Source organism: Pinus tabuliformis, chromosome 7 (assembly GCF_031772625.1).
Source record: "Pinus tabuliformis cultivar Carrire ecotype Pingquan chromosome 7, CPIR1, whole genome shotgun sequence".
In the NCBI taxonomy this organism is placed as follows: Eukaryota; Viridiplantae; Streptophyta; class Pinopsida; order Pinales; family Pinaceae; genus Pinus; species Pinus tabuliformis.
The window spans coordinates 1,375,633,451-1,375,646,721 of NC_142293.1; the positions used below are offsets into that span (position 1 = coordinate 1,375,633,451).

Sequence of the window (13,271 nt, forward strand, 5' to 3'; positions counted from 1 at the left end):
ATTGATTCCTAGATTCATCAACTTCCTTCCTAATCTAAAACTTAATCGACCTAGTCCAACCGTCTAAGATGATCGATTATCCTCTACAATCCCATTCATGCCAGCATTCGCCACATTTCAGTTGTGTTGATGCTTTGAAAGGGTAGATCGCAAAGAAGCCAAAGGTGGTTCTTCAATTTTCATGTGGCCTTCTAGAATTTGGCTCACAGCACTTGCGTTCGGTTTCATGGCAGGATCTTCTTGTACACACCAGAATTCCACCATAACAACTTTTCTCACTTCATCCTCCTTTGGCATTCCATCCACCAATTGAGGATCCATAATTTCTATGAAGTTTTCGTCTTCAAATATCCACATGGTCGTAGCAAGAAGATAACATTATTCCATAGTGCAGAAGAATGGTAAGGCCTAGTGAAGCACTCCCAACCACCCCAACTGCCTACAGCCCCACAATTATTTTTGAAATATATTTATGGCCTCAATCTGACCCAATCAAACCTACCAGGCAAAGTCGAATCACTTATTGGGTCATTATTGTACTTATTCAAAAAATCAAAATAGTTGTTAGAACACAAGTAACTCACCCACCACAATCCTGAACAACACTGAATGTACATGGAAAAAAAATGAAAAAAATAGCGAAAAGGCCATTTTATTGTTGTTTTTGGGTTGTTACCTTTCTGTAAACCATCTTTGTTCTTCCTGCTCTACACAAGTGAATAATTCTTCAATTTCCTTGGTATTGAGAACGTGACAAGGATGTTTAATGGGGACATGAAGCATTTGTTGAATGAGTTTTTTCGTTATCGGTATTTTTCCTGCCTTCATTATTATGATAACCCTCTAATTGGATAGAGTTGAGTAGGGTATTTTTAAATGTAGCAGCTGCCAGCACATGACCCCCCTTGCACATTAATATAGGATGCTCACTTGAGTGTGATAGCCATTAATGATGGTGTTCAATCCTGGAGCTAGAGTTCATTATAGCGGTGATGTTTTGAGAAAGTGGTGTATTGCTGGAATTCTGTGAGGGGTATTTTTGGAGAAAGGTTGGATCTAGACCTGCAGTTACACCTCAATATATGTGGGTACACTCACGAGCAGGAAAGAAACTAAGAGCAAGCCAAGGGATACATTTAACAAGAATTCCCTTGTTCTCAGATCCTCTCTTAGGAGCAGGTTATGAGGTATGGATAACAGATGCATATTCTCCAAGTCATGCTAGAGTTCGGCGTGTGGTATTTAATCTTTGAGTTTGTTGATTTAGAGTCCCTATGAAATTTCTAGAGTGTAGGTTGTGGCATTTGATTTTTATCAAAATGTGAAAGAATTATTCAATAAATGAAACATTGTTGGATTTCAGGTTTTTATTTTGGGAAGGGGGGATTAGGGGGAGGAATTTCCATGGTAGGAATTGGTAGTGCCACATAAACTCACTATATGTCGATACACTCGTCGACATGCTAGGGAACTGGGAGTAAGCCAGAGGATCCACTTAGCAATAATGTCCTATATTGTTAGTGTAGGATTTGAAGCCTTATTTCCCAATGTGTATGCATTGAGCCATGCGAACTCCCAAGCCATGATGAGAATATGGGTGTTTGATAAGCATGGATTTATGATTGAGACCTGAGCTTAATCAACTCAAAAAAAATGAAAATTTGGAAAGAAACAATGTGACATGTGGGTTATAATATATAGCATTTGAGTCTCATTGTTTCAAAATGAAAATCACAATGTGATTAGACTCTCCTGTAAATCAATGGGAATTCTTTGAAATAATTCAATCATAATAAGAACCAATGCATATTCATTGAGTACTAAAATACATGAAAGTATTTATTATTAATGAGATGGAAATAGCAACTAGTTATGAATCAAATCATAATTCGAATAATATAAGAACCAATCCATATGCCAAAAGGCATAGTTTATATCAAAGTATTTTTTATTAATGGGGATGAAAATATTGTAGTCGGTAAGACAAACTATTTATTCGTTGTTCCTCAGTATTTTTTTTACAGGTGGTTCACGGGTGGCCGCTACATCCATGGAAAATCTGGGTAGATCAACGCTGAAGGGAATCTTTTAAAGCCCATCGGCCATACTAGCAGGGCCTAACCCCAAGGGCGTCGAGGAGAATTGACCCTGTGACCTCCCAACTAACGAAGTACTTAATAATGGGGACTCAACTAGTTGAGCTAACCCTTGGGGCTCGTTGTTCCTCAATATTATTTGTCCTTAATACAACTATATGTCCTTAATTAGTGGTCAATATGTTTTTTAATAAAAACTACACCCTACTCAACTCTATATCCAATTAGAGGGCTAGCATAGGAACAAAGGCATAAAAATTCAAGAATAATTCATTGCATGGATGTTTCGTTGCTCCATCAAATGTCTAAGACAAGGAGAAGTTAGGCAATTAGGGGAGCTCAAAAAAACCTTAAGGCCCCAGGGGGCTACAACCCTAGCTTGCATTTTTTCCACAAAGCCACAAAAGCCTAGCACATTGTTCCGAAAAGCTAGGAACTTCAACAAATCTAATGCCCCCACCTCGCCCTACTACATAACCCATGGACCCAACTTGTATTGAAACTGCAAAGGCACAAAAGTCCAGAGCCGACTGTGATGACAGTAGTATTGCCTCAAGAAGTTAGAAACTATTACTGTCAATGAACCCACATTGTGTTCCATTCAATGGCACCTTAACAACCACTTCCAAAAACATATATTAACTAAGTATAACATTTTCATTACTCTAGAAAGTTAGGAACTGTCACTATAAATGAACCAATATTGGATTTCATTCAATAACAACCTACCCACCACTTCCAAACCATAGAGAACAAGTCAAAACCAAAAACAAAACATTGTTGATAAGACAAGAACCCAATGTAGCAGGTCTATAATACAATACAACATATTTGTAATAGAAGCAATTACTTGTTGCTTCACACCCAGAGGGGCAGCTTCAAAGTAAGAAAAATTCCAATCATAAAACACAAATGGGTCTCCACAGTAAGCCTTTCCGAATAAAACCAAAACACCCACAATCTCTTGTACTCCCCATGGAAGTTTTCTTCTTCTTCGAACAATATTTCTTCTATATAAATGTAAGCTTCGGTATATGATAAAAACCCTTCAAAACCCCAAACTTACATTTTACAAAATGAGTGTTCAAAAAACAACACTACTTTGTTGGAAAGCTTGTTTGGGTACTCAACACCACTTTGCATGCATTTGTTGAGCTATTTACGTGGAGAATGTGCATGTTGTTTTTGTAAACTGGGAGAGTACACTTATTTCTCCTCATCGAATGCCTCGGTCACATATGTGCATAAATAAGCACCCTTCTATAATCGTCATCATGGTTCTCCTTCCTTTGGGATTCTTTGGTTAGCTTGACATTGTGAGAAAAATTATAGAATTATTCCTGGAATGATTCATGGAAGACTATTGTTGTAGGACTCTATGACTACTTTTGTCACTGGCCACTCTTGCCTCCTACTGTGCCAGCCTCAAAGGCTTGCTCAAGCTCCTCTTCGAAGGACACTATGACTACTTTTTTCGCTGGCCACTCTCACCTGCTATTGTGCAAATCTTGGAGGCTTGCTCAAGCTTCTCTTGGACTCCTCCTAGCTCGTTGCTTCATGGGAACTATAATAACCTCTGGAAAATTTCTCCAACTTTCTACTTCGTAGCTCAAGGTAGAATTTATGCAGGGAATCATCTAAGCCCTTGTTCTCATGTCGAGTGAGCCGTATGATACCTCCATCACAACTACCTCGCCTACACCTTTCCCTTTTCTCATGTATTTCCCCATTTTTGAACCACTGTAAGGAGTTATGGCTGAAACCTATTATTCTAATCCCACTGCATGAGAAGCTCAAGATGAAAAGTATGCCCCTCATTCCAATCATAACTCAACTTCGATGGACTTCGCTAATCTGAAGTCTGATAGCTTGGCACTAAATTTGTTGTTAATGAGAATGTTCTTAGGTACAACCCATCATCCGCGAAGAGGATCATGGTATGATTACAACTAGAATTGTAAATACGGATAAATTCTTTTCAATTTGTTTCATTGAGAATATTGTATCGCACAACATCGTAAGAAAATAATGTGTGGCCATGGTGAAAAGGTCGACTCCGCTGGGTAACACCCCCACCATGAAAGCACTCTCCGACGTATTTGTTGAAAAGGCAGAGAAGCTAAAACATAAATTCACCCAAAACACATGAGTTGTGGCTCTTCTATTGATCACACAAAACTTGATAATTACAATGAACCTAGTGAAGGGTATTTAACCTTTTCCAACTAGCGACTTGCCTAAAATAACTTGACATGCAATCACACAACTTGACATGCAACCACACACTATAAGTTCGACTATGAATTATCTCGACTTGACTCAACGCTCAGTTAACTGACTCTCTAACTTTAGCCAACTCCTCATGCGGGAGTAATTAGCTTATTTTAACACTCCCCCTTAATTACAACCGCTAAACTAAGACTGACTCATAACAACTCAAACATGCCTGCTGGTCTATGTCTCAACTAGGCTTACAACACCCAAGTTTCTTCTATGAAACTCAAACACATATTTTTCTAATGAATTAGTAAATATATCATCCAATTGATCACTAGATTTATAAGGCTTCAAGTGAACTTCTCCATTACTCACAAGTTCTCTAATAAAGTGATATCTAGTATCAATATGATTTCTATTTTAATGAAACACATTATTCTTAGATAACGTAATCGTTGAGGTGTTGTCACAATATATTGTTGTTGATCCTTGTTGTTTCTGCTTGAGTCCATCAAATACTCTTCTTAACCAAACTGCTTGACATGCTATTGATGTTGCTGCTACATATTCTGCTTCTGCTGACAAAAGTGTCGAAATGGGTTGCTTCCTAGATGCCCATGAAATCACACATGAACCAAGATGGAGCACAAAACTAGAAGTGTTGTTTCTATCAACCAAACTGCGTGCAAAATCACTATCTGTGTATCCAATCAAATCCTTCTTTTATGTGCTTGCATACATTATGCCACAATCTCTAGTTCCTGCTATGTATCTCAGAATTCTTTTTCCTGCACTCCAATGTGTGTCTTTTGGAGTCTCCATAAATCTGGAAATCAAACTTACTCCTTGCATGATATCTGGTCTTGTAGCTGTGAGATACATGAGGCTACCAACCAATCTTTTGAATAGAGTTGGATTGACATATGATCCTTCAACATCCTTTCTTAACTTTGTACATGTTGCAATTCTCCATCCTGAATCTTTTCAACAAATATTTGGCATATTTATTTTGACAAACAAAAAATCCTTTTTTAGATTACTCAACTTCTATGCCAAGAAAATATTTCATGAGACCAAGATCTGTCACCTCAATTTCTTTCATCATAACTTCTTTAAATTCGTTTAACTCAAAATCACCTATAAAAATCATGTCATCAACATATAAGCAAACAATCAAAATTTGTCCATTCTCATTTACCTTTGTGTATAATGTAGGCTCAATGTTGCTTCTGCAAAATCCATTCTTAATCATGTAGTTGTTTATTCTACCATACCAAGATCTAGGCGCTTGCTTCAGTCCATAGAGCGCTTTCTTCAACCTATAACCTTTATCTTTGTTACCTTAAACCTCATAACCTAGAGGCTACTGCACACAAATTTCTTCTTCTAGAATTCCATTCAAGAAGGTTGATTTCACATCCATCTGATATACTTTCCACTTGTTCTGAGCTGTTGTGGCTAGAACTGCTCTTACAATATCCAATCTGGCTACTGGAGCAAACTTTTCTCCAAAGTCTATTCTTGGTTGTTGTGAGAATCCTTTTGCTACAAGTCTTGCTTTAAATCTATCAATTTCACCTTTCTCATTCAACTTTGTGTTGTACACCCACTTCACACCAATGAGATTTTTGTTCCCTTGTATCATTCTTTTCAATAGCTTCAATTTCTTCGTCCATTGGTTGCACCCAATTTTCATCTTTGATTGCTTCGTCAAACGAAGAAGGTTGGAATGACAACAATGAAAAATTTGAAATAACATCCAAATCATCATAAATATCTTTCAGACTTCTCATCTTTCTGTTACCATTTCTTGATTCATCACCTGATTGATTGTTAAGAGAACCTCGACTTGTTGACCTGCTTGAAGATCCATGTTGCTCATAAAATCTTGGAGTCCTTGTTGGTGTGTCTATATTTGGTGTCTTCACCTGTGATTCTTGTTGCTCCTTTTCTACTACATCATCTTCTTCCATCAGTGGCACTTGTGCATCAATTGTTTTGTCTATACTACCATTCCACGACTCTTGTTCTTTGAAGACAACATCTATGCTAATTATGGTCTTCTTGGTGACAGGGTTATACAATTTGTAAGATTTTGATTGCTCACTATAACTAGTAAATATGATTTTTTCACTTTTATCATCAAATTTGCCTCTTCACTCTTTAGGCACATGTGCATAAGATACACATCCAAATACTTTGAGATGAGATATGTTGCAATACATACCTGGCCATGCTTGTCCTGGTACTCTGTTCATCACACTCTTTGTAGGAGATTTGTTGATCACATAAATAGCACATGTAACTGCTTCTGCCCAATACTCATTAGACAAGTTTATGCCTTTCAACATCCTTCTTGTCATGTTCATAATTGTTCTATTCTCTCTCTGCTACACCATTATGTTGCAGTGTGTACCTAGTTGTAAATTATCTTCTAATTCCATGTTGTTTGCAGTAATCATGGAATGCCTTTGAGTCATATTCTCCACCACGATCTGACCTCAATACCTTGATATTTTGATCACTTTGGTTCTCTGCTAAGGATTTGAATTCCTTGAACTTTGAAAAAATTTCGTTCTTCAGCTTCAAGAAGTAAACCCAAGTCTTTCTGCTATAGTCATAAATGAAAGTGAGGAAGTAACAACTTCCACCAATCGACTGTGTCCTCATTAGTTCACACAAGTCTGTATGCACTAGCTCAAGAGGTTGATTTGTTCTGTATGCAACTCCCTTTAGAAAAATTTCACAGTGTTGATTTCCTAAGATGCAACACTCACAAGTACTACCAGGTTCTTTGATGGGAGGTAATCCTTTGACCATATGTTTCTGCTGCAAAAATATTAAACCAGAAAAGTGCAACTGTCCAACTGAAAGTTCTATAACCGATAATCATCAGAACATGCAACTGTAAAAGAACTGACCTGATCACTATAATTCATAATTAGAGGAAAGAGTATGTTCCTCGTCATCTACACCTTTGCTATTAGTTGCTTTCTTGGGGGCTTGTCACATAAAACACATTCTTGACCTTGAAAGATAAATTTGTATCCTTTTTATGTCAACTGACCAACACTTATTAAATTGTGTTTGAGACTAGGAGCATAATATACCTCTAAGATTGTCTTCGGCTCCCCCTGCTTAGTCAGAATGTTGACCACTCCTTTTCCATCTACTTCCACAGTCATGTCAGTCCCCAACTTTACCTTTGTTTTCACAGAATGATCCAAATTTGCAACCAAATTCTTGTTGTGTGTCATGTGGTTAATGCAACCACTGTCTAATAGACACACACGATCAGAAGGTTCATGCATGGTATGGAAAGCTAGGAACATAGAGTTAGTACTCTCTGTAGTGACATTAGCTCTCTGGTTCCCTTGATCAGTTATCTTCTTCCTGCAATCACGAGCATAATGACCAAATTTATTGCAATAATAAAATCTCACCTTGCAATTTTGAACTCTTTGATTATTGTTGAATCTTATGTAGTTGCTTCCACTTTCATGTTCATGCTCTTCTCAGCCATATCTCTGACCACCATATCTTCTGCTTCATCCTCTACCTCTTGATCTACTTCTGCCTCGACCTTTGTCTCTTGAAATAAAAACTTGACTTTTGAAGGCGATCTCTAAAGTGGAATCCTTATTTTTGTCTATCCTTGCCTCATGTGATAGAAGTGATCCCATCAACTCATCAATTGTTAATGATCCCAAATCCTTGGCTTCTTCTATTGATGCTACCACAACATCAAATTTGGTAGACAAAGATATGACGACCTTCTCAACCATTGTTTTATCTTTAATTTCTTCACCGTAAAATTTTAACTGATTTATGATAGCTATGACCTGATTCATGAAATAATCGATGTCCTATGTCTCCTTCATCTGCAAACTTTCAAAATCTCTCCTAGTATTATGTAACTTAACAATATTGACTTTGGTCATACCTTTATAGTTTTCCGCCAAAGTATCCCATGCTTCCTTTGTTGAAGACGTGGTCATAATCTTTTGGAACAGTGCTCGGTCCACTCCCTGCTGAATAAGTTGCAACGCTTGTGCATTCTTATTTTTGTCCTTCTTCCATTGTTCCCTCTCTGCATTAGTGAGAGCTCGTTCTTCTGCTTCATTCTTAAGTTATGAAAACCTAAAGTAGACATAATCCCAAACATCGTGAGCCTACAAAATGGTCGCCATCTTAATGGCCCACACATCATAATCTTTCCCTGTAAACAGTGAGAACTGGGGCTGGAAATTTGAGAAATCCATCTTTCCTCAAAAACTCTCTTCAAAAAACCCTAAATTTTTTATTTTATAAGCTTGCAAAACTCCTTTGCGAAAAAAATCCTTAAAACTTCTTTAAAAAAAAAAGTCCCTTTCGATAAAACCTTAAGTTTTTATTTTATATATTAAAAAAACTTTAAAATTTCCTCTCTTTTATTTCACATAACATACAACGCACCCCATCAAAAAAATTTATGAAAGGCCCTTTAAAAACACCTTTACAAATAACCTTTTTATACGAAAACTTTCAAAACTTTATAAAAAATCTTACGTGACCTTTTCAAACGAAAGGTTTGACTTTCATATTCACATTTTCCAGTTCCTCACGGGGTTTTCCTTTTTCCCATAGGTAACCAGACTTGCGCGACCCCGACACAAAATAAACTGCGCACTTAACTCGAAATTTCACAGATTCGAAGTTACACGTAAATTGTACGATTTTTGTACTAAATAAGTGCGAAATCTGCATGTTTTTTAACAGTTCTACACATTTGCAGGGCAATTTAAAAAAAAAAATCATCGAACTTCTTTTTTTGCCCTCTTTTCATTGGCTCTGCAAGCACCACGGATCTTGTGATCCTTCTTCTTTAGCTCTGATACCAATTTGTTGAAAAGGCAAAGAAGCTAAAACACAAATTCACCCAAAACACACGAGCCGTGACTCTTCTATTGATCACACAAAACTTGATGATTACAATGAACCAGGTGAAAGGTATTTAACCGTTTCCAACTAGTGACTTGGCTAAAATAACTTGACATGCAATCACTCAACTTGACATGCAACCACACACTATAAGTTCGACTATGAATTATCTCGACTTGACTCAACACTCAGTTAACTGACTCTCTAACTTTAGCCAACTCCTCATGTGGGAGTAATTAGCTTATTTTAACAAAAGGTGGTCACCAAAAACATGCCTACCTAGAGAAAAATCACTCTAGAAATCAAACCTTCCTAGAAACCACAAAACACAAAAGGACAAAGATCCATAGACCTCAATAATCCTAACCTCAAAAGGCGACGAGAAGTAGAAAAATAGTCACCAATGACTATGAAACAACTAAAAACTACCAATTAGGAGGACAGAAAACCCCCATTCCTATATTCTGATAATAATAACCTTGACACAAAGCTGCCATATAGTGTGAATCTCTCCCTCTAAAGACATACAAAACTCTACGCTACCCTGACACTGAAGAAAACGAGATCACCAAAATTAGAAAATCCCATGAATTCACTAAAATAATTGCAAAGGAATCATAATGAAGTACAATCCTTCATGAAATTATCAAAGGATATCGTTCACATAATGAAAAATGAGTTCCAATTTATGCACAACTACAACTGGACCTCGAAAAAATAGTGAAATTGGGAAGTTCACTAACCTCGAGGAAACTTGTGCATGGTGCAAATTAACAATCATTGTCTATGGAAAACCTTTTCTTCATGTCCAACTAATACTCCAGGTTTGAATGCATCTTCTACACAACTAACAAAATTTCAAGTTATATAAGTTTTCAAACTGTAAGTGAAAGACTTAACATAATATAGAACTTGTGCATGCAGCATCCCAGAAACTAGGCAATATAAACACCATACTGCGGTTGCAAAGGAATATCGCAAGAAAACTGAGGTGAGTTGAATCTGCAACTCCCTGTAACTAAACTCAACCTTCCCCTGACTCCATTAGCAGGAAAATCCGAAACAATATTGAACAACAAATTATCCAACCTGCTGGATTCAAACCAATGTCATTCAAAATCAAAGCTTGTAGCGGAATCCCATCACATCTCATGTAACAGGATTCATGGCATAAGACCAAACTTTGTAGGCTCATGTGTAGCCTGAGCCACGCGTGGTCCATGAGACAGACATTGGAGATAGTGAACCGCAAAAACCACTCGCCACTCGTGGTCAATTAAGACGATAAGTGCAAAACCATTTCCACACGTAAGTTTTTGACTGGGCCGAGGAGGAAAAAAATGGGGGATGGGGATTGGCTGGGATGAACATTTTCTACCTAGCCAACTCGAACACCTTCGGTGTAAAAATACACTTTTTTTTAATTTAGTTGTTTGTGGATTTTACTCAACCACCCAGTCTTAGATCTCTTTTCTTTTAAAGATGGGAAAAGATTAAATGAACTTTTTCTTTTTTAATAAAATAATATTTTACCCTTTCCTTCATCCACATCGAATAGAACTACTAATTAAATAAAATCCATTTACCTCCTCTTGGATTTGACTGGTGCTTTCATTTTGGATTGTTATATGGTGTCAAATGCCATGGGCCAAGCACTATGAACCAAATTGTTTCTTACAGATTACGACTTCCAATCAATTATTTTTTTATGTTGTTGTGAATTCCGATGACTTTGTGACCGAAATCCATGTAATTCCAAATACAAAACTTGGTCAAGTTCTATTTTCTCGATGTGCAACGAATTGCTGTAAATTTATAAGCCATTATGATGTTGAAAATGGGATGTCTAACTACAAACAAATTGTAATCTCTTAAATACACTTGGATCTGCTCATATTTATCCTCATTGGTTGCCTCTTTAATGCCTCCAGATCTCATTGGTTCTTATGGTCACCAAAATTTATGACAATTTGTTGTTTGGTATTTTTAAAGATTTTATTCAAAATGAAATTGTGGATATTAGACATGACCTTTAATTATGTTATATAAAAGGAGGAATGGAAATGTATGGGCATCACAGATGGTTGTAGAGAAAATCAGGTTGATGATAAATCATATTTCGTTACACTCTCGAATTAAAATAAAAAAGATTGGATTAAGGGTCTTCAAACTTGACCAGAATGCTTGAAATTGCAAAGAATGATGATGGCAAGATTTGTTGCTCTGGGAGAAGGATCACCGAAGTTCTCTAGAAACCCTCTCGGTGGACTTGCAGAGCTAAAACAACTCTCATGGCCTTGAAAACGCGGGTTTCAAATGACCACCGCCATCTACCTTTCTCTAGGCCATACTAAACACTTGATTTGGTGTGATATGTTGCTATTTTCTTCTTCTTTTTCCCTTTCCTAGATCACTTTGCATGTTTGTGGTATTGGAGAATTAGATTTCAGTGCAAATCCTCATAGGCAAAAAATATAGTTCTTAAGGTTGAGAGCAGTGATAATTAAAAATGTGAAGGCTCATTGCAATTCAAACCTTATGCAATGTGGTAGACTTCTTGACATGGTTTTCTCTACAACTCAGGATCAATCAATATTTCAAATCTCATTCTAATGCATCATCAACAAATATGACAAATCTAGAATGAGATAGAATTCTAAAATAATCTAAGTGACCATTTGTATAAACAACAAATCTAAAAACCATGTCTAAGTGGTCAACTTGTGGCTAACTTGAGAACAAGGTTTGAACAGTTGGAACTTCAAATCTTACAAAGAGGTGAACATATCTTTTCCTTCAAGCCCTCATGCCCTTAGATCTAGGTCCTTAGGCTCTCATAAATATCAACCTCTCTTAACCATGGATTTCCATTCAAAACAACATTATTCATAATTAACCTCTCATAATCTCAATAGCCATGACTTTGATACCATGTTAAGAATTAAGTGAGAAAGAAAAGACAAACAAAGAGGCATAAAAGGACTTAACCTATTATGTTACATATTGTATTGATCTCATTATATAAATTTATAATACATCAATTAGATCTTTCTAGATCTAGATCTCACTAACAATTCATCAGTAGATTGGGACAACAACTCATAGAAATTGTAATCTGTGATTTTGTGATTGTCTAGGGACTCATAGTGTAACATGAATTCTTATGGCATGATCATATTAGGGGCCATAGGGATTAGGAGGATTAGTGTGTCCATGATCAAAATGGTTATAATATGAATAATATATAATAAAAAATATTAACCATGGCATGAGGGGAAGACATGTTGTCGGAGGTTTTTGAAGCTTTGAAGGGGAACTGGTAATGTCGTCACTTTACCAACCAACAAAGTCCACATTAACATTTTTCCATTAATTTTATTTTTTATTTTTTTTAACCAAAAATATTATTTTTATTATATAAGTTTTCTCCTGGCTTGCAACAAGTACATCAGTGAATTACATAGATGTTTCTTTAAAAAAATTAGTTTCCTTCTCCTGATCAAGAAGATTTCATATCTTACCCGAGGAGAGTGATTCTGGGCTACAAAAATAGTGAATTTGTATGTAAAGACTTTACAAAATTTCCCCAACAATATACAAAATATGCAATACATATGACTACTAATTTATGATGAGATCCTTGATGATAGTGGACCTACTACATTCTTCAGGGGACTTGTTCATATATGGTTCTTTAACAAAAGTTGAGGTGTTGGAACTAGATGTGTCGTTGTAGCTGAGAGATAGGTTGTTGAGTTGAATTTTGAGGGCATCTATTTCTCTCCTTAAGACATACATCTCGTCCTCATAACGACATACTCTCATTTTCAAGTTGTTAGCATCATCCATCTCAATTGAAATTGTTGCACATTGATCATTAATTTTCAGGTTGAGAGTCAAAAGATCAACATGGAGGGAATCCACTATCTTAGCCAACTTGGCTATCATGAATCTACATATGCATCCCTTCTTTATGTTAAGGGGTTTCACCTGTTTTTGTTTTCCCATATTCAACTAATTGTTTCTCACACAGGAATT

General features: G+C 36.5%; 1 protein-coding gene across 1 annotated transcript; it reads right to left on the minus strand.

The window, feature by feature from the left end:
* Window positions 1–470: 470 nt before the first annotated feature.
* Window positions 471–3,826, minus strand: LOC149252751 (uncharacterized). The gene is made up of 2 exons (XM_089454264.1): window positions 3,740–3,826; window positions 471–605 (listed from the first exon to the last, which is right to left on the minus strand). The coding sequence occupies exons 1-2, from the start codon at window positions 3,824–3,826 to the stop codon at window positions 471–473; spliced, it is 222 nt and encodes a 73-aa protein (XP_089310390.1).
* Window positions 3,827–13,271: the final 9,445 nt, after the last annotated feature.